Raw genomic sequence first — 26,998 nt, forward strand, 5'->3', positions numbered from 1 at the left:
TATTTATATTTCGACCTACCGACCCCACATTTTAGCTGAAGAACTGCATAAACCAAGTTATAAAATAACTAAGGCCTAAGGGAGGGATTCTAACCATCCACATATACTTAACGAAATAACTAAACTTTGGGTCAACTGTATGTGTGAATGCGAATGGTTTCCAGATTCGTAACAATATTGTTACGTTTGAGGGGGGGGTATGCATTCAAAGGGTAATTAGGATGTTTAATTAGGTATGCCATGCTGTTCGAGTGTACCAGGATCTCGATGTAATAAGTAGCAATTCAGTGGTGATAAGTTATCTAGTAAATGTCCATTTCTTCAAGGGGGAAATGATAATTGTCACGTAATTAGATAGGGACACGGGATAGGGTAAGTGTGTCTGCGTAAACCCCTTTTGGTATTCTCTGGAGGCTTGCCGTGACGTCACAGGACAGTGCTGCGGATGGCTCCGCCCCGTGATCACGATTGGCGGTGGGCCAATAAAACGGCTCGATTGGAAGTGACGAGGACGGGAGGATAAAAAGGTTCTGTTCGGGGTCGAAAAGGAAGAGGAAGAAGATCGGGACAGAAAGACCGTTTTTTTTTGGGGTGGAGGTTGTTGTGCTGGGAGCGTGCTTGTTGTTGCGCTGATTCGGCCCTGGTTTCATCGTGTCTTGGAGCCTTGCTGAGCCTCGTGCCTCACCTTGGTTGGCTCTGGGGTTCTGCTGGCTCGGAGTACGGGGTCGAACGGCGGGCGGACCTGCCTCCCTCTCCTGCTCGCAATTTGGCGCCAGAACTGGTTCCCTGGCGGCTATGAGCGGACTTGGGCCAAGACCAGGAGGTCGACAGCACCACGGTGTCTCCTGCCCCCCTGACAAGAGCAAGGCCAGCTCGTCCGACGCCAATCCAGGGACTGTTGCGTCCACGCCACGGTCCAGCCTGACCACCAGGAATAGCTACGTTTTTTGTGTGTGTGTGTGTGTGTGTGTGTGTGTGTGTGTGTGTGTGTGTGTGTGTGTGTGTGTGTGTGTGTGTGTGTGTGTGTGTGTGTGTGTGTGTGTGTACCTGGCGCCTTAGAGGGATTGAGATTTGTATATTCATTGGAATTGTCTGTGTTCTCCCCACGCCCGATCCCACACCATCCCGTCGAATCGCCCCGGATCCCTCTTCTTGCCGAGTCTTGTTATTTCTGGTTAGAGGAATAAACGTTATCAACTCAGTGAAAAGCGACTCGTGCCACCTTCCTCGTCCCGTTTGCGGTAGAGCGATTAGAACCGCCATCTTTGGGTTATAAATAAATAAACCGCCTCCATCGTTTCGGCTCATTCTACGTTGGCGGGACTGTTTAAGTCCCGTGGACGTCACAATATCAACCTGTGTGAGCACCACGCGTTTGGATCCAAACCCTTCAGGGATTCTAAAAAATACCCCTCCTTCCACCATTCCTTAATTTCCTGATTTGGAATCGACAAGATAAGACTCAGAAGGGGAAGTGTGGAAGAAGGAGCATTTAGAAACTTTATAACATAGTTATTTTCGTGTCTCTCTGTGAACGGCTTGATAAATTATTTAAAATGGTGTTTAAGGAAAAACCCATGCAATGCCCTGCTTTGCTCCATGATAGAAAAACTCGAACATTTCTTGACGTGCAAGTTATAGCTGATTATCAAATCTGAACAGGTTATTCATTTGTGATCAAAAAGTGAGTAGTGTGTAAAAAAAAAAAAAAAAAAAAAAAAAAAAAAAATTGGGTTCATGGGCACCAGCAGTTGGTTCGTGGGTGCCAGCAGTGACCACTATTTTCGTTGTGTCTGTGTGCCTATCTGTTTGTGACTCTCTCCAGAGCATAGCTCCGTGATGTTTGATGCGATCTTGATGAAACTTGGACACAAGCTAGATATCATGGTCCCGTTGTGTCTTTTTGTACCAGGGGCGTCCCACGCCCACTTGAACTTTTTATTTATATTTTCTCTTTTTTTTTTTTCCTTAATTTCATTTCCTAGAAGCTGTGCGTAATGTCCATAAGTACAACATAAAATATCCGATTTGATTTGGTCAATTTTTACAGTAGGGCTTCCTCAAAAGCTTCCACTTTGATGGAAATTTCATTTTTTTATTCAAGACTGGAATCCAACTTTTGTGTTGATGTGTTTCTATAACTACCAATTTTGTGGCAATTTCAAGCTTCCACAAGCTGGATCTAAATTTCAATTAACTTCCACTTTGGAAATTCCTAATTTCAGGATTTCAGGTTTTACTAAACACTGGAATCCATTTCAGCGTTTAGGTGTTTAACTAACTTTCACTTTTGTGGCTTCCACAAGCTGTATCCAACTTTCCATTCTACTTCCACTTCGCTGGAAATTCCTAATTTTTGTTCCGATTTCAGGCATCAACACTGGAGTCAACTTCAGCGTTTAGGTGTTTAATGAACTTCCACTTTTGTGGCTTCCACAAGCTGGATCTAACTTTCCATTTTACTTCCACTTCGGTAGAAATTGTTTTTTTATTAATAATGTGAATATTTTTACCGACTTCCACTTTTGTGGCAATGGAGCTTCACACAACACTATGGTGGAAACCAGAAACATGTTCAACCAACGGCAACTCAATTGTACCTATCGTGGCATTGTTCAATAATGCCGCGAACCATCATCGCCTTCCGGCTTGTATTTTTTTTTTTAATTTCAGACCTAACAAGTCAACATTGCCCTTCTGTCACTTGTAGCCATTGCCAAAGCAATATGAAGTGTAATTTGTATTCCTGGTCTTTCCCACTTGTACAGTTCGTATGTCAATCGATACTTTTGGTGAGATGCTGAATTGATGGGTATACTTTGCCAGATCAGATCTGTGACTTGCTGCAGGTACCATGTAAACCTGCACTAACCCGTTTCATTGTCGGCGACTGAACCGTCTCCCCCCACCAAGTTCCTTGGTGAGGAGGGTGTATGATGTGGACACCCAGCAGGACTAAAAACAAAACCTGTCAAAGGACGGAGGAGCTCCTTGTGAGCCGATGGCCATCCATATCTGCGGACGTCCTCCAGCAGTGGGTAACCTTTCCTCGGAGGTTGATGGCAGGATTTGCACTCCGGCCACCACAACAAGCAGTTCACGCTGCAAAATGCAAAGAAAACTGAAAACTCACTCCGTGGGAGTACCTCCTGTGCAGCTTCCCTTCACAGGGCAGCTCACCGGATGACGGTATTGGGGCAAAGTCTTCGGGACACCCACTCTTTGATGATAGAAAAAAACTGGGAAAATTTCCTGAGTTGGATTGTGGTAGTGTGTGCCAGGGTTGTGCTGAGGTGTTGTCCACCAAAGGGTGGTCTCCTCGGGCTAACCTGAGGCGATCTCTTCAGGTGAATTCCTGCAATGTCCTATCCCCAAGAGAAGGTGATCACCTGTCTCTGCTATCATCTGAGCTCCAGCGTTTTTAACATCGGTATTGCAGCGCTCTGAGGTTCCAAGACCGGATCGTGGTGAAATCTTGGTGGATGGTTACACCTACTACTGGTCTGGTCACTTATGGTTACCATTCCCAAGAAGTTGCTGTAGCTGTTTCCAAAATCTGACTCTCATGATAAGTGAGGTAACACCAGTCGATGAGCATATTATGAGACTGAGGATTCGTCACTCCTTGGGTGTCATTTCCCTGGTCTCTGTATATGCTCCGACTGAGGCGGTGATCTCACTGGGAAGGAAGCATTCTATGCCACGCTCAAGTCCATGGTTGATCCGTGCCCCAGACGAGAGTCTTCTAGTCTTGGGGGATTTCAATGCATCTACTGGTACTGATAGGAATATATATGAAGCATGTGTTGGTCCCCATGGGTCTGGAACTGTGAACCAGAATAGCACTAAGTTGCTTGACTTTGAAAGAAGTCGTGGACTTGGGGTGGCTGGTTCATGGTTTTCAGTGCCCACAGGCTCATCGCTGGACTTGGTATTCCAACACTGGTGGTGTGGCAAAAAAGATTGACTAAGTGCATGTCAATGGTGGACTGTCACTGGAGGATGATTCAGAACTGTAGGGTCTACCAGAATGCCCAGTTCCTCAATACTGACACAGACTTGTAGCATCTCTGAAGTTTCAGCTTAAATTCAGGAGAATGGTACCATCCCATCCTAGGCTGGATGTTGACAAGCTCAGGGATGAGAGGGTAGTTGCTGAGGAGTTTCCAAACGGGCTGAGTGGGGATTTAGGCAGTCTTGGTGTTGTGGGGAATCCTGAAGAGTTATGGAGTGCCTTCAAGACGATCATCCTTGATGTTACTGGTGGATAAATTGGAACCCACCGTCAGGTGAAGAAGAACTTTGTCTCCCAATGGACACTGGTTACCATTGACCAGAACTGAGCTGCTCAGGGGGCTGAGTTGTAAAACTATGTGCAGACAAGGAGGCCAATATGGGAGGAATCTGTGTAGGGGTAGAGCATCACCTGTGGTCCAGTGATTCTCATCCTGCTTGCATAGGAATTCATACATTCCGTTCCTTCAAGCCCATCACTCAGTCTGCTGCAGTTAGAGCAGAGGATGGTGAGCTCGTGACAGAGGAATCCGAAGTGAAGACCAGCTGGGTTGGTTACTTTGAGTGGCTGAACCTGGCTGACCCACCGGCTGTTGAGTTGAATGTCAGGGGTATAACTATCCCCATTGCTGACCTTCCAACCAAGTGCAAATTGCCTTTGTTTGTGGAAACACAGGCTGTGGTGAAACAACTAAAAGGGATTAAAGCCCCTGGGATCTGTGACGTCCATGCTGAATTTCTCAAGGCTGGTGGAAATGCTGCACTTGTATCATTGCATGTAGTTCTGTGCTCTGTTTGGAAAAGGGTCCTTGTTGGCCCTCTCTGGAAAGGGAAGGGTGATCGCCAGGACTACAACTACCGAGGGGTGACGCTGCTTTCAGTGCTGGGCAAGATCTTTACTCGGATAATTATTCTTTGCCACCATCTGCTTGAGCACCAGTGCCCGGAGCAGTCGGACTTTATTCCAAGGAGGTCAACAGTTGATTGTATCCTTGCTATGCGGATCCTCACCGAATGCAGACGAGAGTTTTGGCAGCGGCTGCTCTCAGCATTTGTTGATATCCGCAAAGCATTCAATTAAGCGAATCGGGATGCCCTCTGGAAGATCCTCGGTCTTCGTGGGGTGCCACCAAAGTTTCTGAACTCCATCTGTTTCCACCAAAGATCGATCTGATTTCTGAGCTATACTCTGGTACAGAGAGTGCTGTGAGGTGTGGGGGCTTCTTCTCCGACTTATTTCCAGTTATTGCTGGAGTTCATCAGGGGGTGTGTATTGGCCCCCACACTCTTCAATGCTTGCATGGACTGGATTATGGGGAAGTTGTTGGAGAGATCGAGCTGCAGTGCATTGCTTGGGCATGTCAAGCTCTCTGACCTTGATTTCGCAGATGATGCAGTTATCTTTGTGGAGACTTTCGATATCCTTTTGGGGGCCATCGAGGTGCTAAATGAAGAATTGGAGCCGCAGGGACTATGGGTTTCTTGGGTCAAACCTAAGATCCAGACTTTCAATGGCATCTTTGATGCTGCCATCTTGTCTGTACCTATTTGTGGTGAGAATGTTGAGGTCATTGGAGAGATTCACTTCCCTTGGCAATGATATTCATTATTCATGTCTCCGCATGTTGTGAGCCAGAGGTCAATAGACATCTGGGTCGAGCCTGGGGAGTCATGGAGTCACTGGATCATGGGGTGTGGCACTGTCGGTACCTTTGCTGGAGGATTAAGGTCCGAGACTTCAAGTCCTTGGTACTTCCAGTCTTGCTCTATGGATGTGAGACTTGGACTCTGACCAAGGATCTGAGGTAAAGACCTCACCACTACAGTAATAGGTTTCTTCAGAGAATCCTTGGCTATCGTTGTTCAGACGTTGTGTCCAAGAAGTGGTTGCTGAGAGACTCAAATGAGATTTGTTACCTGCATTAGCTGTGGCTGTATGGACATGTGGTTCAATTTCCTGACTCTGATCCTGCTCACCAGATTCTCTCAGCGAGGGAGCCTCATTAGTGGAGAAGGCCAACAGGAAGACCACGTACCTCGTGGTTGCAGCAAGTTGATCGGCATCTCAAGGAGATGGTTATGGGCCAGGCATTTGCCTGGTTGATGGTCAGATGGAGGCCCCTGGAGTACCGACCAATGTGGATCTAGCGCATGCTCCCATATCTGACCTGGCCTGATTACTCTAATGTAGGACTGTACCTATTTGGTCTTCCATTTGATTTGAATTTAATTTATTTTAATTCTAAATTCAATTGAATAATAAAAAAAGTCATGGGTCAGGGTCAGGTGTTCAATCAAAGTGGGACATCTTGGTACCTGGTGGTAATCACTGTGAGCAGTTATAAACTGGCTGTTCTATTTGTATGTTCCCGAAATACAGCCAAAACGGTACACGATGGTGCAAAAATTTTAGGGCCACATTACTCACCATTCTCCTGCGGTGTGCAGTATCAAATTTCGTTCAAATCGGGCAATGAAGGTCAGGTCAGGTATGGGAGCATGTGCCAGAACAGCGCGTCGCTGCGTCCACTTTCCGCCGGTACTCCAGGGGCCTCCGTCTGGCCATCCCCCAGGCAGATGCCAGGCCCATCCCCATCTCCTTGAGATGATGGTCAACCTGCTGCAACCATGAGGCACGTGGTCGGCCCACTGGCCTCCTCCACTCATGAGACTCCCTCGCTGAGAGAATCTGGTGAGCAGGATCAGCGTCAGGAAAACGAGCCACATGTCCATACAGCCACAGCTGACTCTCACGGACTATGCAGGTAACAAATCTCATCCGAGTCTCTCTCAGCAACCGCTCGTTGGACACAAAATCCGACCAGCTATAGCCAAGGATTCTCCGAAGAGACCTGGTACCAAAGGAATTAAGTCTCCGTCTCAGATCCTTGGTCAAAGTCCAAGTCTCGCACCCATAGAGCAAGACTGGAAGTACCAAGGACCTGAAGACTCGGACTTTCGTCCTCCCGCACAGGTACCGGCAGCGCCACACCCCATGATCCAGTGAATCCATGACTCCCCAGGCCCGACCCAGACGTCTATTGACCTCCGGCTCACAACCTGCGGAGACATGAATATCACTGCCAAGGTAAGTGAATCTATCCACGACCTCAACATCCTCACCACAAACAGACACAGACAGGACAGCAGCATCCAAGATGTCACCGAAAGCCTGGATCTTAGTTTTGACCCAAGAAATCCGTAATCCCAACGGCTCCGACTCCTCATTCAGCACCTCGAGGGCCCCCAAGAGGATGTCTAAAGTCTCCGCAAAGATGACTGCATCATCTGCAAAATCAAGGTCCGAGATCTTGACATTGCCAAACGATGCACCGCAACTTGATCTCTCCGACATCCTCCCAAAAATCCAGTCCATACAAGTGCTGAAAAGTGTGGGGGTCAATACACACCCCTGACGAACTCCAGGAACAACTGGAAATAAGTCAGAGATGGTACCACCACACATCACAGCACTCTCAGTACCAGAGTAGAGTTCAGACATCAGATCGATCAGTTTTGGTGGCACCCCACGAAGACCAAAAATCCTCCAGAGGACATCCCGATTCACTGAATCAAACGCTTTACAGAGATCAACATAGGCTGCAAGCAGCCCCTGCCGAAACTCTCGTCTGCGTTCGGTGAGGACACGAAGTGCAAGGATACGGTCAATCGTTGACCTCTTTGGTGTAAAGCCTGACTGCTCTGGACGCTGGTGCTCAAGCAGATGGTGGCGAACCCTATCAAGAATTATCCGAGCAAAGACCTTGCCCGGCACTGAGAGCAGCGTCACCCCTCGGTAGTAGTTGCAGTCTTGGCGATCACCCTTCCCTTTCCAGAGAGGGACAACAAGGCCCCTCTTCCAGTCAGTTGGGATGATGCCTGTGTTCCAGGCAGAGCACAAAACTGCATGCAACGACACGAGTGCAGCATTTCCACCAGCCTTGAGAAGTTCAGCATGGATGCCACAGATCCCTGGAGCTTTGCCCCGTTTCAACTGGTTCACCGCAGCCTGTGTTTCCACAAGCGATGGTGGACCACAGTTGATTCGAGGGTCAGCAACAGGGATTGTAACACCCTTGACGTCCAACTCGACAGCTGAAGGATCAGCCTGGTACAACCGCTCAAAGTAACCGGCCCAGCGGGCCTTCACTTCAGACTCCTCTGTCAAGAGCCTACCACTCTCTGCTCGAACTGCAGTGCTCCGAGGGATGGGCTTGGATGAACGTAATGCGCGAATTCCCTGTAAGCGGGACGAGAATCACCTGTCCACAGGTGATGCTCTACCCCCTCACAGATTCCTCGCACATAGGCCTCCTTGTCCACCCTCAGTGCACGTCAGTTTTACGCCTCAGGTCCCTGAACAGCTCAGCTCTGCCATTCAGCCTGGCCCTGCGACTCTGCTCAATGGTATCCAGTGTCCCTTGAGAGACAAAATTCTTCTTTGCCCTGCGGTGAACTCCAAGGCATCCACCGGCAACATCAAGGACGGTGGTCTTGAAGGTGCTCCACAACTCTTCAGGACCCCCCAAAGCACCCAGACCCCCCAAGTGTCCACTCAGCCTGTTCGCAAACTCCTCAGCTACTCTCACTTCCCTGAGCTTGGCAACATCCAGCCTAGGCTGGGATGGTACCATTCTCCAGGATTTAAGGTGCAGCTTTAGAGTTGCTACAACAAGCCTGTGGTCAGTATTGAGGAACTGAGCACTCCGGTCGACCCTGCAGTTCTGGATCATCCTCCAACGACCGTCAATGAGGACATGGTCAATCTCCTTTGCCACACCGCCAGCGTTGGAATACAAAGTCCAGCGATGAGCTTGCGGGCGCTGAAACCATGAACCAGCCACCCTAAGTCCATGACTTCTTGCAAAGTCAAGGAACTTAGTGCTATTCTGGTTCATAGTTCCTGACCCATGGGGACCAACACACCTTAGAACCATCCCTATCAGTTCCAGTCGATGCATTGAAATCCCCCAAGACTAGAAGTGTATCTCGTCTGGGGCACTGATCAACCACAGACTCGAGTGTGGCGTAGAATGTGTCCTTCACGGTGAGATCACTCGCCTCAGTCGGAGCATAAATAGAGACCAGGGAAATGACAACTAAGGAGTGGCGAATCCTTAATCTCATAATACGCTCGTTGACCGGTGTTACCTCAATTATCATTGGGGTCAGCTTATTGGACACAGCTACAGCAACTCCTTGGGTATGGTAACAATCAGAGCGACCAGACCAATAGTAGGTGTAACCACCCACCATTATCTCGCCGCAATCCGGTCACCGAACCTCAGAGAGAGCTGCAATCCCGATGTCCAAACGCTTGAGCTCAGATGATAACAGAGACAGTTGGGCACTAGATATGGATGGCCGTTGGCTCACAAGGAGCTCCTCCGCCCTTTGACAGGTTTTGTTTTTAATCCTGCTGGGTGTCCATATCCAAACACCCTCCTCACCAGAAAACCTGGTGGGGGAGACGGTTTAGTCGCCGACAACCCGACCATGGAACAGGTTAGTACAGGTTTACATGGTACCTGTAGCAGGTCACAGATCGAACCTGACCTGACTATGACCATAGTCGGGTTGTCGGCAATGAAAAAAATTTATAAAAAAATCAATTCCTGATTCAGTCAAGTACTCTTTGGGAGAATTTGATCAATGCAAACAACCTCAGGGATATAGTTCACTGGAGCTATCTTTTCTTTTGTCTTTTTTTAAATGATTTTTTTAATCAACCGCTGTCACAACGGGTTCACGGGTCATCTAGTTATTATTATTTTAAAAGTGATTCTTCACTATTGAGAGATGGGGCCAAAAAAATAAGACGTAGCATGGTTTTTCAAAAATGTATTGGGCCCGATATGTTCTACTGGATCAGTCATCGCATGGTGGAGCTATGCGCTCTACTGAGTGCCCTTCACGTTTTCCTTTTGTGTTGTTTTTTTATTTGAATGGTATTGGTTGTTGGGGTAGTAGTTTTCCCACCAACCCCCTATTTCTGGATCTCCATTGAATGAACATAATTGATAATTGATAATGTTCGTTGTAATTGGCTTTATTTTTGATATAAATATGGAAATGCAACAAAGACTTTTGCAATGTCCATCATTTGCTCTTCATGAGTAGGCCACTATCTGCAGTTTGCTTGCAAACAGCTCCTTTTGCACATCTTTTGTCACTCACTAACTTTTCCTAAGACACAAGTTGCATATAACATGCGAGCAGTTGAAGCACACATTTCCATTGTGTGTGCCTGAAAACTAGCGCTGTATTATTAATGCATTTTAAATTGATTTGGGTGAGTTTGGATAAAACTGCACTTGGCCAAAAGCCACTGCCTATTGGCATGTTTTTTTTTTTTTTTTTTTGCAAGACAATTGTTCTTTCTCCCTGCTGTGAAATTGCATCCAATGAGCCCATTTCATGATCGTTTCGGTTGACCTTGCAGTCATGATCACGTGGTGATCACAAGTGCGCGAGTCATCCCTTGTTTCTTGCCATTAAAACGCCCATTAGATAGTTTTGCTCCGGCTTGTGTGTGTTCTTGGAAAAGTACAATGTCACATTCTTTGCGACTGTTAGGCAGTTTAACTGAGGTTAAAACACTCTCTTTGCACTGGTAAATTTGTTGTGTTAAATTTGTCGTCCTTCCCTCCTCACCCCCCCCCCCTCCCCAAACAAATTAATAACACCTCTCATGCTCCTTTAGCCGAAACTGCTGCGAAAAGCAACCAAGAAAGCCTACACATGGTAAGCGCTGGAGGAGCATGGGAGGTGTTTATTTATATAATCCTAGTCACCTGGGTTCAGTTGATTCGGTGAGAGCTGATTGGCTATTCCCTCCATTCACAGGTGAGAGATGTGGGTGGGTCTTTATTATTTATATATTGACTGCTTTTGACATTTGCATGTGGTACATGCTTGGGAGCCTCAATGGTATGTATTGCTGTCTGCACTTTTGCTGATGACTCGCCAATAAGCGATTAAACCGGTCTGGCAGCTGAAGGTGGTGCATAGTGTTGATTCTCATGTGTGTACTATTTGTGAATGTCTTTATAGCTGTGGAGGAGCTCTGGGAAGGGTTTGATGCAGCATCGCTCTTACCATGTGTAGGCCTTTTTGGTTGCTTTACGCAGCAGGTGTGTGTGTGTGTGTGTGCGTGTGTGTGTGTGTGTGTGTGTGTGTGTGTGTGTGTGTGTGTGTGTGTGTGTGTGTGTGTGTTTGTGTGTGTGTGTGTGTGTGTGTGTGTGTGTGTGTGTGTGTGTGCCCCTCTATGTTCCATATGCACGGCCACATCTTTTAAGTTACAAACTTCAAACTGAGTACAAATACAACTTTGTGTGGGGGTAACATAGGTTATGTGTGGTGGGGGGCGGGGTGTAAATTATTTATGTAAACGTGTATCGTGTCATGCCACCTCGCGGTTGTTTACCGGTAACACTGAGGTTAAAACGCTCTCTTTGCATTGGTAAATTTGTCCTTCCCTTCTCACCTCCCCCCCCCCCAATGGATGAGCCCGACGTGTGTGTGAAACACCTCTAGCGGGAAGGGACGTCATGATGAATGGGGGGGGGGGAGGAGTGGGTGTTGAGGGATTAAAGCATTCTATGCACGGGTAAGTTTTGAGAACTGGGCGACTAATAGGTCTGTCTGTGAAGCCATGGGTACGCTCTACTTGTATTGTATACACATATTATGTGATCGTGCACCTATTGTATGTAACACATTATACATATTACACACGCACACACACGCATTATGAGACCAGATAGGTCGCCGTTCCATCTCCTGAACCCCACCCATGTGTGGAGATTGTAGTCAACAACAGCAACCCACACACACACACTCATCTATACAAACATACACACACACCTTTGATGCTTATCCAGAGCCATGGCCACCAAGTAGCTTGGGACAATGGTGTGCCACCTTCCTGACCAACACTCAGGTGTAACCATGCTTGATGGTGCGCTTCAACAACTTTGACCAAAACCACCCAGTTTGGTCACATCAGACAGTTTTACCCAATCACATACAGTTGATCCAAAAGTCCTATCACTCCAGCACATCACAGCACCTTGTATTTTTGTGACGCACAAACTACACGTTGTATAGTTTTTTTTGTCTCTCTGTCTCATCACATTACAGCACCTTGCGTATTTTCTAGGGGTTGCTCATTTTTTAGAGAAATCAACTTGATGTGCATTTTGGTTTTAACATAAGGTTAAATGAAATGATGTTAGGTCTGACAAAACTGATCGAGTCGGCTAAAGTATATTTTCTGGTGTCAAATTATTATTTTAAAAGGTCGACAGCCACTATTAATTTTTAAATATGCTTTGTGCTTAAAATTATTTTATAAGAGGCGAGTAAAGGGTTGGCGTCAGGAACGTCTGGCCACAAAAATAAAGGGGAACCATGATAGAAGATTGTCATGGGACCCGCAAGGCGAACCCCCACTCTAGCAGGGAAAAATTGCATTGTAGTGAGTGTTTGCATGCGTGTGTGCTTAAAATTATTTGGTGGTGGGTGGGGAGAGCTCAAGACATCACAGCTCACAATATCTTGTAATTACTGCTCGTTTACTTGGTTCCAAGATGTTATCTCATGTTTGTTTATTCATATTTTTTAATGCTTGCTTAAAAGAAAGAAAAATAATAATAAACAAAACTGGTTTCTCTTCTAAACAGGTAAAGTGGTGTCGGGTGGTGTAAACGGTTCACCCACCAGAAGTCAAATTGACAGCAGCCATGTCGTCCGAACATGGATTTCCCTCTCGTATGGAGGATGGTGTGGATGATTTTCCCAGCCTTGCTCGCACCATCGGAACCAACATCCAGAAGATCTCTCAGAACAGTGAGTTGACACTACATAGATAGAAATGTGTGAGTGTGAGACTGAAGGAAGTATGGTGTGTGAGTTTTTGACTTCTGACTCATCATTACTTGGTACTTTTAAGAGCGTTTTGTTAAAAATATATATTTTTTAATACTTCTGATTATATTAATACTGCCCTCGGGGTTTCCTTGCATGCTTAATGTATTTTAATTTTATGCTTTATGCTTGCTCTTCTTCTCTTTCTTAACTTCAGCATCAAAGATTCAACGCATGGTCAACCAACTGGGAACGACGCAGGATACTGCGGAGCACATAGAATGTCTGTGAGTTCCTAATTCTTGTTCCATTAACAACACCATTACATGGCACTTTTTCAATTGGTAGTTTGATGTGAAGGGGATAGATAGCTGCATATGTTTCATTTAGAGTGGTATGGTCCCTTGCTTTGATGGTATATTTACTACTGGTATATTCTGCATTTTTCTTTGTCTGTAATTCCTGGTTGTTTTGAATTGCATTATGTTTGAGCAGGTAAAGTGCAGTAGAAGTTTGTTGGGGCATTTTTTCCCCACAATAGAACCACATACATATTGTCGGACCCTGCTATTCGCGAGGGGGGGGGGTAGGGTACGTATCTGAAAAAATGCCTCAATTTGGGTAGGTGAGAAGAACAAGCCAATACATTTTGGTTCAGGTCCGGATACACATCCAGCCTATCGGTGGGATACAAAACGTAAACTGTTCAGCCTGGCGGGAGTATGCGCTCTGCCGAGTGCCATTCTAGTTTCACATGCATTTCAAAGAATTGTCTATTTAAATTATAAACCTCCTTTAGCCCAGAGATATAAACTTCCTCAAATTGGAGGGTTTTGTTTTGAACTTTTTAAAATTTAAATTTCCACCACCATTTCCTTTGAAAGCACAAGCTTCTCCTTGCCCCAAGTTTCCAACGTTACTGCATCAGTGTCTTCCTTCTTTTTAAAGGCCCTGTCACACCTTGACGTTTGAGCCAGCGTATGCCGACGTATGAAAAATTTGGCGAATACGTTATGGGTAAGTTTTGTATACGTTAAGAGCACGCTGGCATACGTTGTTGTACGCCGAGCTCGTCGACAAATTTTGTGCATGCTCAAAATTTTTCGACATATGATTCACACGTTCCGCATACGCTGGCCATAAGTTGTAGGCACGTTATGCGATCGTTGACACATGTTACTCATAAGTCAAAATACATCGAGGTAATGTCTAGCGTACCCGAAACCTATTTCTAACCTATGAGTAACGTGCTTTGAACCTATGTAGACGTATTTGACGTCTTCTGGACGACCACAGAACTTACTGAACGTGTTTCTAACTTACAGCTACCGTATAATGGCGTATTGGCAGCGTTTAGAGGAATTGGTATATAAAAATGGGGTTCACAGGAGGAACCCGTCAGTGTTTCAGACTCCATGGTGAGTAGATGTCGATGTCATCCGAGAGATGGAGGATCCGGCAAGGCTGAGACGACAATACCTACGAGCTGTCCTCCAACATCAACATGACCTCAGCGATTTGACGCTGTACCAGTTGCGTGCCAATAGAGCCAGGAGAAGAAGAGGTGAACGGAGGAGAAGGAACTGGGTGAGACCATGGATCGGGAGGCGGTTATGATTTGAATCGTCGAGCGGCAGCCTTTTAATCGGCTACGCCACGTGATCGTCGACGATTCCCTGCCGCGCTATTCATAAGTTAGACTATCGTTGGGCATAAGTTGTGAACACCGACAACACGCTAAGCATTCGTTGGTATAAGTTATCGAAATGTTCTGTGTACCTTACAAATACGTTATGCATACGTCCAACTCGTTATTATACGCCCAAAACTGAAAAAAACATCAATATTTAGTGTACACCCGCGTTTTAGATAAATTTTGATAGTTGCCATACGCTGGCTAAATCGTCAAGGTGTGATACGAAATTGAGAGTTCAGTACTTTTAATTAAAAAAAATTCCTGCAGCTCCCTTGACGACTGTGTTCACAGCACAGCAGTAAAAAGATGCAGAAATGGAGTTCAATATACTGTTTCGGCTGTGGAAATTCAAAGGACACCATAAAGGATATCCCCAAGATCAGTTATATCGCTAAGTGTGTGTTCAGATAGATTTCCCCACCGTTTAATGGGAATTATTCGTGTGGACAGGGCTGTGAATCTTCAGGTAGCCGTTTTTCTTTACTGTCGTTATTTTGGACCAACCGCTTCACACAACCACCTCAACCACACCACCGCGTTTCCACCTCGGCACACGGTTGCCAGAGGCCTGGCCTTCGTCGAGGGAAAGCAGGCAGCCCCCATTCCCCCCTCCCCCAGACGAATGGCGTCTCCACGGTGAATTCCACCCTGCTGTGGAAGAAGACAAATACAGCGGCGAGGAGCGTCCCCGATTTGGCGGGAAAACGCTTCCTCCGAGAAGGTTCCCGCATGTTCTGGAAGGAGGGCGGGGCAAGAGCGGAGGGCGGAGCGTGGGTAATAAAAAGCGTGCACTGGGCGTCTCCCTCTCTCCCTCTCTCCCTCTCTCCCTCTCTCCCTCTCTCCCTCTCTCCCTCTCTCCCTCTCTCCCTCTCTCCCTCTCTCCCTCTCTCCCTCTCTCCCTCTCTCCCTCTCTCCCTCTCTCCCTCTCTCCCTCTCTCCCTCTCTCCCTCTCTCCCTCTCTCCCTCTCTCCCTCTCTCCCTCTCTCCCTCTCTCCCTCTCTCCCTCTCTCCCTCTCTCCCTCTCTCCCTCTCTCCCTCTCTCCCTCTCTCCCTCTCTCCCTCTCTCCCTCTCTCCCTCTCTCCGTGTCTGTCGTTGCTGAATCTCTCTCTGGAGTTGTGCTGAGGAGAATCTCTGTCGCCGTGGAAGGAGCTGGGCTGCTTCTGCCGGAGCTGCGTGAAATCTGGGCTCATGTCCGAGTCAGGAGCTTGGAGAGGTCTGGGCATTGCGAGGGAGATGCGGGCTGGGGGCGCAGCCCTGCTGTCGCGCGAACCTGCGCGTGCGTGTGGGGAGAGCCGGAGAGAGCTCGCCTGCCGCTTGGCAAGGCCTGGGCGCAACCGCGGCTACGCTAGCTGCCGTGGGGACGGGACGTCGCGACTCGCCCCAGCAAGGCACCACTAAGGTGCAGGTAACCTGCAACGGTCTCGTGGGGCCCTTTCGGTCACCAAGGCCCCACGTTATAAAGGTCCACGGGCCCAGTCTGACTCCCTTGTCTATGAGGGTGGTCTTTTTCCTGGGGTTTTTCTTTGAGTGAATGTTGTGGCGCTGAGTCTTTCAACTAAAACCTGTTTAAGTGATTATAAATAATAACCATAGTGTGTTGTAGTGTTTTTACCTTGCTCGTGTCTTGTCCCCTTCCCCCATTGATTGCATGGCTGTATATGTGCATCTGTGTAAAATAATAAATGTGCTTGTGTGAATGTTAACCCGATCGTCGTGTCCTTTTTCCCCAAATTGAACTGCTATCTTGCTTTTGGAATACTCGTTGGTTTTTGAATACCGATAAATAGAATCGGGTTTGGCGAGGTCTGGTGACAATACCCGCTCGGTTATCCCAGAACGGAACAAACCGCTTAAGCGGTTCGTGTCCAAACAGGCCTTCGCTGAGGTATGGTCCCTCGGTAGGTTACCCGCGCGAATACTTAGGTATATCGCTATTCGGCGATTGACCCTGTCGCGCACGGGTAGAATACGGACTGGGCCGTGGTGTGCGTTGACGGCACACTCATGACAGGTTCTCGGCGTTGTTCCGGAAGTCACGACTGAATTGCTCGTCCGGTTGGCGTGCGGCTGCTATTAGTGAAAAGCGGTCGTTCGCACGCCGGGCGGGCGTAGATTCATAACAATACGGTTTAACCCTTGAGATGGACACCTGTAATTTAAAGTGAGAACTTTAAAACAACAGGCTTGAATATGGCTGTGATTTGTGCTGGTTCTCAACAACACTGTTCCTCTTTGACTGTGAGTGAAGGAGACAGTTGCAGCAGCAGACAAACCAACTGGCAAAGGAAACAAATCAACGTCTAAAAGAGCTCAGTTCCTTGCCTGCTGCACAGTCTGAACAAGTAAGTTTTGAAGAAGTGGTTTCAGATAGTATTTAAAGCAGACGAGTCCATAATTGAGGAATTTGCATTTTCAAACCTCCAAATTCAAATCCGAGTCAGTACCATTCTCACCATGACTGGGTAGCTTATGCTTCATCATTTCCCGATTTATAGAACTGTCAGGGTACTGCTTGGATGGAACTGTTGGATAAGGTTATGTTATTCTTTGACTGATGTCCCTTCCTGTTTTCTATCCACTTTCAGCGACAGCGGAAGCTGCAGCGAGACCGACTTGCGTCCGAGTTCTCTACGGCACTCAACAACTTTCAAGCCATGCAGCGGAAGGCTGCTGAGAAGGAGAAGGAAAGCGTGGCCCGTGCACGTGCAAACTCCCGCCTTTTGCAACCGGTGCGTGATTTTTCTCCCGTTTTGCTGTTTATAAACGGTCCTCGTCCAATTTGTTCCAGTCGGCGAAGTTTGTATGCACCGGAGGTGGACTCGTGATTTCTGTACATGCTAGATTTCACACTTTTGGGGTTTTGTTTGAAACCTTCTGCATGTATGCCAAATCAATATGAGTTACTTCAAGGAACTTCAATGCAGGGGGAGGCCATCATTAGGCCCATCAAGTCTGCACTGTGGTTGCCATTCTATGTCATGGTTGATTGTTCATGCTCTATCCTTCTTTCCTTTTTGAAGAATGACAACCTTCAACATCACCAGATATGCCTCCACCCACATTATTACATCATTATACATACTTGTACAAAGTTTGATTGAAATCCCTGAACCCAGATTTAAAATATTAAATAATTCTGTCTGGCAGACTATGCGTCCAATTGGGTTGAAATTTAAAACCTATATTCCACATGTCTACTCAATCATAACTGTGACGTTTCACATCGATTGAAGCAGTTCAAGAGTGATTTCTTTTAGAAATTTTTCAAGAACTTTGTTCACACCAATATGGCTGCCAGACCATGTGACCTCTTAATTATTCGTGAACACCCTGGTATCCCCAAAAGTTGGGGAACATGTAAGTGAAGTTCCCCTCGATTTTTCGAGCCGTTCTGCAAAAGAAGATTTTAAAATGTTTATTCTTCAAAAAAAAATTATAGCTGCCAAACCATGTGACTTATGACATCAGAGGTGGAGAACTTTTGGCTCCTCATGGTTGGCGATCATACCTGTAAAGTTTCACCTCAATCTGTTCAGCCGTTACGGAGAAGATTTTTGAAGGTTTTATGTTAAATACAACATGGCTGCCAAAGCCTGTGACCGATGATGTCGTCTTTTTTTTAATTATTATTACTATATATATATATATATATATTTTTTTTTTTTTTTTTTTTTTTTTGCCAATTACAATTGAAATTACAAGCCCAAGATGACCCTCAGAATTTTTCATACTGATCGGATAAAGCATTTGGCGTATGGAATTATGATGTCGTAAGGAAGCCACGTATGACTGCATCAAAAAAACAAATTGCCCTCGTTTCCCATGGGGAGTACTTCACAACCAGTGAACTGGTAATAGAGACATTGCATCAGTGATGCCCACATACTCGGAAGCAATTGATCATAGCCAGTTGAACGCGTGAAATCGTGCCACCACAATAAGTGGAAATATTAAATAAATAATAAAAACATACTTAACATGTGCCAAGTTTCAATTTTTTTTCTCTGGAGCACTCTCAGAGATTGAGGTCCAAAGTTTTTTTTCCTTTTTTCCAACATGGCATCACAGTTGTCGCAAAAATGTTCCTCATGAGAAGTCGACAAAGTCCATTTTTTTTTTCAGTTTTCAAACTAGTATGGCTGCCAAACCACGTGACCAATGGAATTGAAAATTTGGTATGGTGAAAATCTCGTGAAATTTCGATGCTGGCAATATATATATATATATATATATATATATATATATATATATATATATATATATATATATATATATATATATATATATATATATATATATATATATATATTAAAACAAAGAAAAAACATGACGCCCTGCATCGATACAACCCTGCTTCGCTCGGACACCTGTCCCACGATGTCCTCTTTATCAAATTCAGAATGGCTGGCCGATGACGTCTTTGGAGTTTTGCGTTGATCGGATAAGGTGTTATTTTTGGGGTTTTTTTTTTTTGTCCAACATGGCTGCGAGACCATGTGACCGATATTGAAATTTTCAACCAATATTCCCCATGTCGAGTTGATCATATTTAAAAAAAATATATTTCTCTGAAACCGCTTAGCCTTTCGATGTGAGACTGCAGTGATCCACTACTGTTGCTACAAATATTTTGTATAACAATGATCTCATCAGTCACATGATGTGGCAGCCATGTTGCATTTAAAGAAATAATTTAACAATTATTTCTCTGAAACTGTTTAACCTATCAATATTGAGTTTGTAGTTATGATCCACTGCCCTTGCTGCATACATTTGACAGTCATGTGGTGTGGCAGCCACATAGATTTCAAGGGAATTTTTTATTTTTTATTTTATTTCAGAAACTGCTTTGGCAATCGATGTGAAACTTTGCAGTTGTGATTGACTTCCCTTTCCATGTAATGCAATATGTTTCATATTGATCTGTTAAGCAGTTTTGGAGGAAAAGGTTTCTTATCGTCAGTTTTCAAACTACCATGGCTGCCAAACCACGTAATAAATGGAATTTAAAATATGGACTTTTCCCAAGATTTGGTAGAGGATCATGTGTGTGAAGTTTCGTTTTGCTCGTATAAGGTTCATTTTTCTATCCAATATGGCTGCCACACCACGTGACCTTATGACGTCATAATTTCCCCACTGTGTGTAGGTATATGGTTTCATGATACTTTGTAAATTTCACTTCAATCAGATGAGTGGTTCCAGAGAAAACATTATTGAATGTTTTTCTTCAAGCCAATATGGCCACAAAACCACGTGACTTGTCAATTATACTTTATCATCCTAATATCCCCAAGTAATGGGGAACATGGCTGTGAAATTTCCCTTTAATCTGTCCAGCCGTTCTGGAGAAGAAGATTTTTGAAGGTTTGAGGGTAAATCCAAGATGGCTGCCAAACCATGTGACCTATGATGTCAGTTATTAAACTTTATTCAGCATGGATAGTTCATTATTTGTATGCAGTTTCACTTTTATCTGTGAAGTGTTTCTGTAGAAAAAAATTCCCCCTTTTTATTTTTTATTTTTGTTATTATTTTTAAACAATCTGGCTGCTAAACCATGTGAAGTATGATGTCATAATTTTTTTCTGCATTGAAAATTTTTCCTCTGAACCTCACAAATTTTCATACTGATCGAATGCAGCATTCTACTTGTCAAATTTTGACCGGGATACAACTTCATCGATGACATCACAGTCAAATCGCTCTTATTCCTCCTGCAGATTAGTTGTTAGTTGCCAAGTTTCAATTTTTTCAATCTTGTGGTTAAGGAGATAGAGGTCCAAAGTTGTTGTTTTTTATTATTATTATTTTTTCCCCCATTTTTCCAACATGGCTGCCACCCCACATGACCTATGATGTCATAATTATCATTTTAAAAAATTCTGCATGATGAGTCGTGTCCATGGTCAAAATTTTGTGTCAATCGGATTAGCGGTTGCATAGAAAGCAGAAAATTCGTATGTATGTATGTACGGACGGACGGAAACCTGAAAATGTAATGCCACCGGCGACATTGTCAGTCATATTGGCTTTAAGAAAAATATCAAATGTTTCCTCTGCAACCACTTATCTGATCGAAGCAAAAGTTACCAAGTATCATTAAACCATATATCTGTACACAGTGTGTAAATGATGACGTCAAAGGTCACGTGGTATGGCAGGCATATTGGATATAAAAACGAACCTTATCCGATCAAAACTAAACTTCACACACATGAATGATCCTGTTCCAAATCTTGGGCAGAGTCAAAATTTTAAATTCCATTGGCCACATGGTTTGGCACCCATGTTGATTTGAAAATTGAAAATTAAAAAACCTTTTTCTCCAAAACTGCTTAACAGATCAATATGAAACGTTATGTTAATGGAGCAAGGGCAGTGAATCACAGCTGCAACTGCAAAGTTTCACATTGATTGCTGTGGCAGTTTCAGAAATATTATATATGTATGTATATATTTATATATATATATATATATATATATATATATATATATATATATATATATATATATAATAAATTAATATGATTGGCTCAGCATGGTGAATATTGGTTGAAAATTTCAACACCACCGGTCACATGTTCTCGTAGCCATGTTGGACAAAAAGCCCTATCCGATCAACGCGAAACTCCAAAGATGTGATCGGCCACTCATTCTGAATTTGATTTGATAAAGAGGGCGTCGTGGGTCACGTGTCCGATCGAAGCGGGGCGGCATTTTTTTTTTCTCACCATAGATGCGACTACTCATGTGGAATGTTTTTCTGATAACTATGATGTCATCGGTCACCTGCTTTGGCAGCCATGTTTTTTAACATAAAACCTTCAAATATCTTCTCTGCAACTGCTGAACAGATTGAGGCGAAACTTTACAGGTATGATCACCTATCTATGAGGAACCAAAAGCTCTCCACCTGTGATGTCATAGGTCATGTGGTTTGGCAGCTATGATTGTTTTTTGAAGAATAAACCTTTTAAAATCCTCTTCTGCAGAACGGCTTGACAGATCGAGGGGAAACTTCACTTGCATGTTCCCCAAGCCTTGGGGATACCAGGGTGTTCACAAATAATTAATAGGTCACATGGTCTGGCAGCCATACTGGTTTGAACAAAATTCTTTAAAAACTTTCTCTTGAACCACTTCATCAATCAATGTGAAACATTATTTATGATTGAGTGGACATGTAGAAAATAAGTTTTGAATTTCAACCTGAGCTGTTAGTGGATGCATTGTCTGACAGCCAGAATTATTTAATATTTTAAATCTGGGTTCAGGAATTTAAATCAAACTTTGTACAAGAATGTATAATGATGTAATAATGTGGGCGGAGGCATATCTGGTGACGTCGTGATGTTGAAGGTTGTCATTCGATTGATTTGGCAACATCCTTCAAGTTTCAAACGATACCCAACTAGGAGTTGATTACAAGGAACTCTAATGCAGGAGGATGCCATTAGGCCTATCGAGTCTGTGCTGTGGTTGCCATTCTATGCCATGGTTGATTGTCTGTGCTCTATCCCTCCCTCCTTTTTTAAAATGCGGAAGCATCAAGCAAGGAAGTAGCATGTACCATTTTCAAGTCTTTAGTGTGACTCGGCCGTGATTTGAACTGGCAACCTCTGACTCAAAGCGGACGCTTCAACAATGGATCACAACTTCCCCATCAAGCAGATTGGTGATCCTGTAGTTTCTAACCACAGAACCACTCTCAGTGTATCCCAATCTCTCTTTTACATCAATGTTACCATTTAATTTTAAAGCAGAAACACCAAGTTCTTCCACAAAATGCAAAGTTGAATTGATGTCATATTCCTTTTTTTTAGAATATTATTATCCATGCGCTTTTTGAAAAAATAAAAATGGTGGAATATTGTCGTCTGCTCTCTGTCTGTCTGCTCTCTGTCTGTCTGCTCTCTGTCTGTCTGCTCTCTGTCTGTCTGCTCTCTGTCTGTCTGCTCTCTGTCTGTCTGCTCTCTGTCTGTCTGCTCTCTGTCTGTCTGCTCTCTGTCTGTCTGCTCTCTGTCTGTCTGCTCTCTGTCTGTCTGCTCTCTGTCTGTCTGCTCTCTGTCTGTCTGCTCTCTGTCTGTCTGCTCTCTGTCTGTCTGCTCTCTGTCTGTCTGCTCTCTGTCTGTCTGCTCTCTGTCTGTCTGTCCGTCACACTGTCCTCCTAAACTGTTGTGTGGAAATTCACCAAACATAGCATTTATGATAACCACATGGCATGAATGTGCAAGAGCATTATCACTTTTAGCCCTGCCCCCTGGGGTGGGGTCAATTTATTAAATACCAAAAAATGCAATTAGACACTTTTTTTTTAATGAAACTTTGTATATGCAATTAACATTGGGGTAGGCAAGAAATATGTAACGATTTTGGGGGGATTTATCCTCTAGTTCATGCCCCAGGGGGTGGGGACCCAGGGTCACAGGGGTCAAAACGTGGAAAAAAATTTAACTCAAAATTTGATATTGGGTCATTCCTGATGCAACTTTAGTCCATCTTTCAACTTTACTTTAGATGGGAAGTATGGGGATTTGTGATTGCGTGCCATCGACTTTGCTCTGTTTTTATCTTGCCAAAACTTCGTTTTCGCAAGATCTGTTACTTGGTAAGTTTTTAGGTCATCTCTTCGAGCATGACCTAATAATATTGGTGTTGAGAGGAGAGGTGACGATCCTTCCGTCCACAATGAAGTTGAAGCGGGAGATCCTGGTCATTAGTGATCCTGATAGAGGTCGATGAGACGTACACGATGGTATGACTCAAGGTCAAGGTCACGAGGCCTTTGAAGTTGCGAAAATGACGATTTTCAAATTCTATCTCCTCCGCCATTTCTCAAGCGATCTTGAATTTGATTGTGGCATATGAATCTATGGGACAATATCTAAATTTTGATCGGGCCGGATTTTCGATATTCGCTTTCGTTTTCGTGTCACGTGACTTCAAAGTTGGCAAAAAATGCGAAAATGACTATTTTCAAAATCTATCTCCTCCTACATTTCTCAAGCAATCTTGAATTTGATTGTGGCATATGAATCTATGGGACAATATCTACATTTTGTCGGGCGGGATTTTCGATTTTCGTTTTCGCGTCACGTGACTTCAAAGTTTGCAAAAACTGCCCTACCTTCAGGAGGCTATATATTTTCTCGCAGAGATGACCGTCACTCCCGCACGGGGGTAATTTTATTTGTTTGTCTGTAATCATTGGATTTTTCACCTTTATATTGCTCTGTAGAGCACAATTCTCATCGGAAACTCTTGTGGGTACACATATCGTAGTATTATTACAATACCCTTCAGCACACATAAAGGTCAAGGTCACTTTGCGGTAAATCATGGAGGTCGCCAAAACCCTTATTTTTTGAGTAATTTTAATCGAATCATCTCCAAACTTTATGGGAATGTAGTATATGGTCTGGTCTGGTGCTCAGCTGATTAGTTTTTGGTGGCGATTGGCCTTGACCTTCATGGTTGGCGCCTGAGGTCAAACATATTTGACCCCAAGGTCAAATTTTCAAATTTTTTTAGGAACCATATCGTGTAGTACCTCAAATTGAACACCTCTGAGTGCTTTCTAGATATGTCAAGCTTGAGACATTATGACGTCATTTGGTGATGTTATGAGGCAAACGCATATTTTTCATGGTTACTCTGTAGAACGATTCTCATCGGAATCTCTCGTAGGCAGATATTCCTCAAGGAGTCGCTCCTGGTGGATAGCAGCTCTGTTCACCTCAGTGTGACCTTAAAGAAGTCACACGTGGTCACCTTTTGGCAAGATACGGGTCACCCTGCGGGTGACATTGGTTTATTGTTCTTTTGGGGGTTTTTTTGTTTTGTTTTTTCCAGGGTGTTATAACCATTACGCTGCCAAGTCTGATGAAAGCAACCACAGAATACATGTAGCATTATGCAGCTTTGCATCCCGAGCATGGTAAAAAGCAATGGCAGCCTTCAAATTTTGTCACAATTATTGCTGCGTTAAATGTTGCATCATCTATGAGTGGTTTACGCTAATTAATTTTGGTGGACGTGAACAAACTTGAATGTTACCCATTCATTTGGCTTGTGTGATTAAAAACTATTTGCACAAAATTTGTCCTAAATGTAAATAACCTCAGATTTATATGACTGTCAAATAGCAATTGATTAACAATTTATTTGAACATGTGTCTTATGTCCTTTTGTACAATGTTGCACATTTGCTAACTGGTTCCCTTCCTCTGTTACTGCAATGAAAGACGCCAAGTTTTAAGTTGATACCAGGTGGGTGGCCTGACAGGCGATTCTGTGCATTACTTAATCCCTTGGCTGGGCTGGAAGGATAGCCTAGGCCCAAGAGGTACGCACATCCGCCTCTGTGCTGTCTAGCCTGGGTTTGAATCTCGGTCCAGCTAAAAACTGTCACCCTGGTGCCTCGCAGTCAGGGCGAGGCATCGATGTGCGTGCCATCCTTTGGATATATGTTGAATTGGATGTCCTGTCTGCCAGCATTAGTTGGTGGACGTTAAAGATCCCATGGTGTCCTTCACAGAGAGAAGTTGAGCGAATTATCACTGGCCCCCTGAACACATTACAAATTCCTGCTCTAACCTACAGGGGGTACTGCACCAGTAGCACAACCACGCTCGCAGCAACGATACAACCAGCAGCAACAGCTGCATACGAAATGTATACATGTAACCCATTATATGCACAAAAATTAATTTGTGCCATTCTAGTTACCTCCGCCACCGAAGGTGGATTGAGGTTGTTTTCACCCGTGTCTGTCTGTCTGTCTGTCTGAGCGCGATGTTTCAAAAAGTTATGGATTGATTCAAACGAAACTTGGTGAACAGGTTGGGTGTGTGACGAGGACAAATTGGTTGGATTTTGCTGAAGATCCAGATCTATGACTGGTGTTGGCTTAATGGTTAGAGTGGTGGGCTCGGGATCAGAGGATCCCGAGTTCAAATCCCTCTCAGCTGTTGAATTAATACCAGGTGGGGCTGACTGCCTGTCATCCTTCAGAGGCCAGCAAAATGAGTACCAGCTTGCTGGTATCCTGTGTCGGAGTGGTGACCCATCCAGGATTGTGCCCAATAGCCAAGAAGATTGCTAAGGCAGCACCAACGGTCTGCACAGAGTATGGTCCCAATGGATGGATGGATCCTGATCTGGATTTGAGAATTTCTTTTTTTAAAGCAATTCTTCCCCTTTTGAGAGATGGTGACAAAAACGAAATTGTATGATATCTCAAAAAGTTGTGGACAAATTATGACAAAACAAGGTGGATGAGTTGGTTCGGTGACAAGAAAAAGCTGATTCGATTTTGGTTAAGGTCCAGATTCAGATCAGACCTATCATTGGGATACAAAATGCAAACTGTTCAAGCTGGTGGAGGTATGCGCTCTACCGAGTGCCGTTCCAGTTGTGCATCTTTTCCTGAAGTAGGGAACACAACTTCACCATGAAGGTGATTAGTGATCCTGCAGCTTCTAACCACAGAACCACTCTCAGTATATCCTGTCGTCTCTTTTACCCAAGTGTTACCATTTAAATTTAAGGCAGCAAAACCAGGTTCTTCCACAAACTGCAAAGTTGAATTGATGCTGTGCTCTTTATTGTTTTTTTTGTTTTTATTGTATTTTTTTTTTTAGGGTGGAATTTTTGATGAAGGCTCAAAAGACACACAACTTGTTGACTTTGGGTAGGTGCAAGTACATAAATCGTTGATATGCAGAAGCGATTCTTGATTTTGTATTGTTTTGTTTCATTAATGAGGTGCATTTGCTTGATCTCTCGGCACCTGTTGCAGACCTGAGTCTGATAGGCAGATTCAAAGCCAGGATGAGACCGTGGGTGTAACCGCTCAAGATCTGGAGGAATTAAAAGAGCGTGAAGGTGCCATTATGCAACTGGAGGTTTGTATGCGAACTGACGGTCTCGTGGTCTCTCGAGACTGATTGGAATTTGAATGACTTGAAACTGACGTGCCTTTTATCAGGTGTTTTTGCACATTGTGAAAATAATGCATTATATTCAATCCGGTTTTGAAAAAAAAAAAAATTTCCCCTTCAGGCAGATATTGTGGACGTGAATCAGATATTCAAGGATCTTGGCACCATGATCCATGAACAAGGTGACATTATCGGTAAGTTATCCAGCATGATACATTGGTCGAAGGCTCCAACAGAGTGTTTGAGGCTGAGTTCTCTATTTTCCATCTTGTTGGAGAAAATTGCTGCACTTTGCCTAATAACATAGGCATAGGACTCTTTCCTCGAGTCATCTCGGTGGGAATGCCAAGCTCTGAGTTTGTTTTTAAGTACTGCTTGGAATATCTTTCTGATGATGTAACCGAGTTCGAGAACCAAATCCTCAGATCATGAATTGATGAGGAAGTTTAAAGTGAGGCTAAACATGCAGGCTCT

At 44.4% G+C, this 26,998-nt stretch overlaps 1 protein-coding gene across 9 annotated transcripts in view; it reads left to right on the top strand.

Annotated features, from left to right (window-relative positions):
• The window catches only part of LOC147017475 (syntaxin-12-like), a 37,137-nt gene that overhangs the window by 4,853 nt on the left and 5,286 nt on the right, over nucleotides 1-26,998 (top strand). For 8 of the 9 annotated variants that reach the window (XM_085847168.1, XM_085847165.1, XM_085847159.1 and 5 more), the window contains 7 exons: nucleotides 12,699-12,864; nucleotides 13,100-13,169; nucleotides 16,828-16,921; nucleotides 17,165-17,308; nucleotides 26,225-26,274; nucleotides 26,383-26,488; nucleotides 26,646-26,718. In XM_085847168.1, coding sequence (XP_085703294.1) covers nucleotides 12,759-12,864; nucleotides 13,100-13,169; nucleotides 16,828-16,921; nucleotides 17,165-17,308; nucleotides 26,225-26,274; nucleotides 26,383-26,488; nucleotides 26,646-26,718 — 643 coding nt within the window. In that variant the 5' untranslated portion in view covers nucleotides 12,699-12,758. Of the gene's footprint in view, nucleotides 1-12,696; nucleotides 12,865-13,099; nucleotides 13,170-16,827; nucleotides 16,922-17,164; nucleotides 17,309-26,224; nucleotides 26,275-26,382; nucleotides 26,489-26,645; nucleotides 26,719-26,998 lie in introns of all 9 variants that reach the window. The other variant, XM_085847162.1, reaches the window with a different exon arrangement.

This window comes from Eptatretus burgeri, chromosome 11 (genome assembly GCF_056783735.1).
Source record: "Eptatretus burgeri isolate ZD-2024b chromosome 11, Ebu_testis_v1, whole genome shotgun sequence".
Taxonomy (NCBI): Eukaryota; Metazoa; Chordata; class Myxini; order Myxiniformes; family Myxinidae; genus Eptatretus; species Eptatretus burgeri.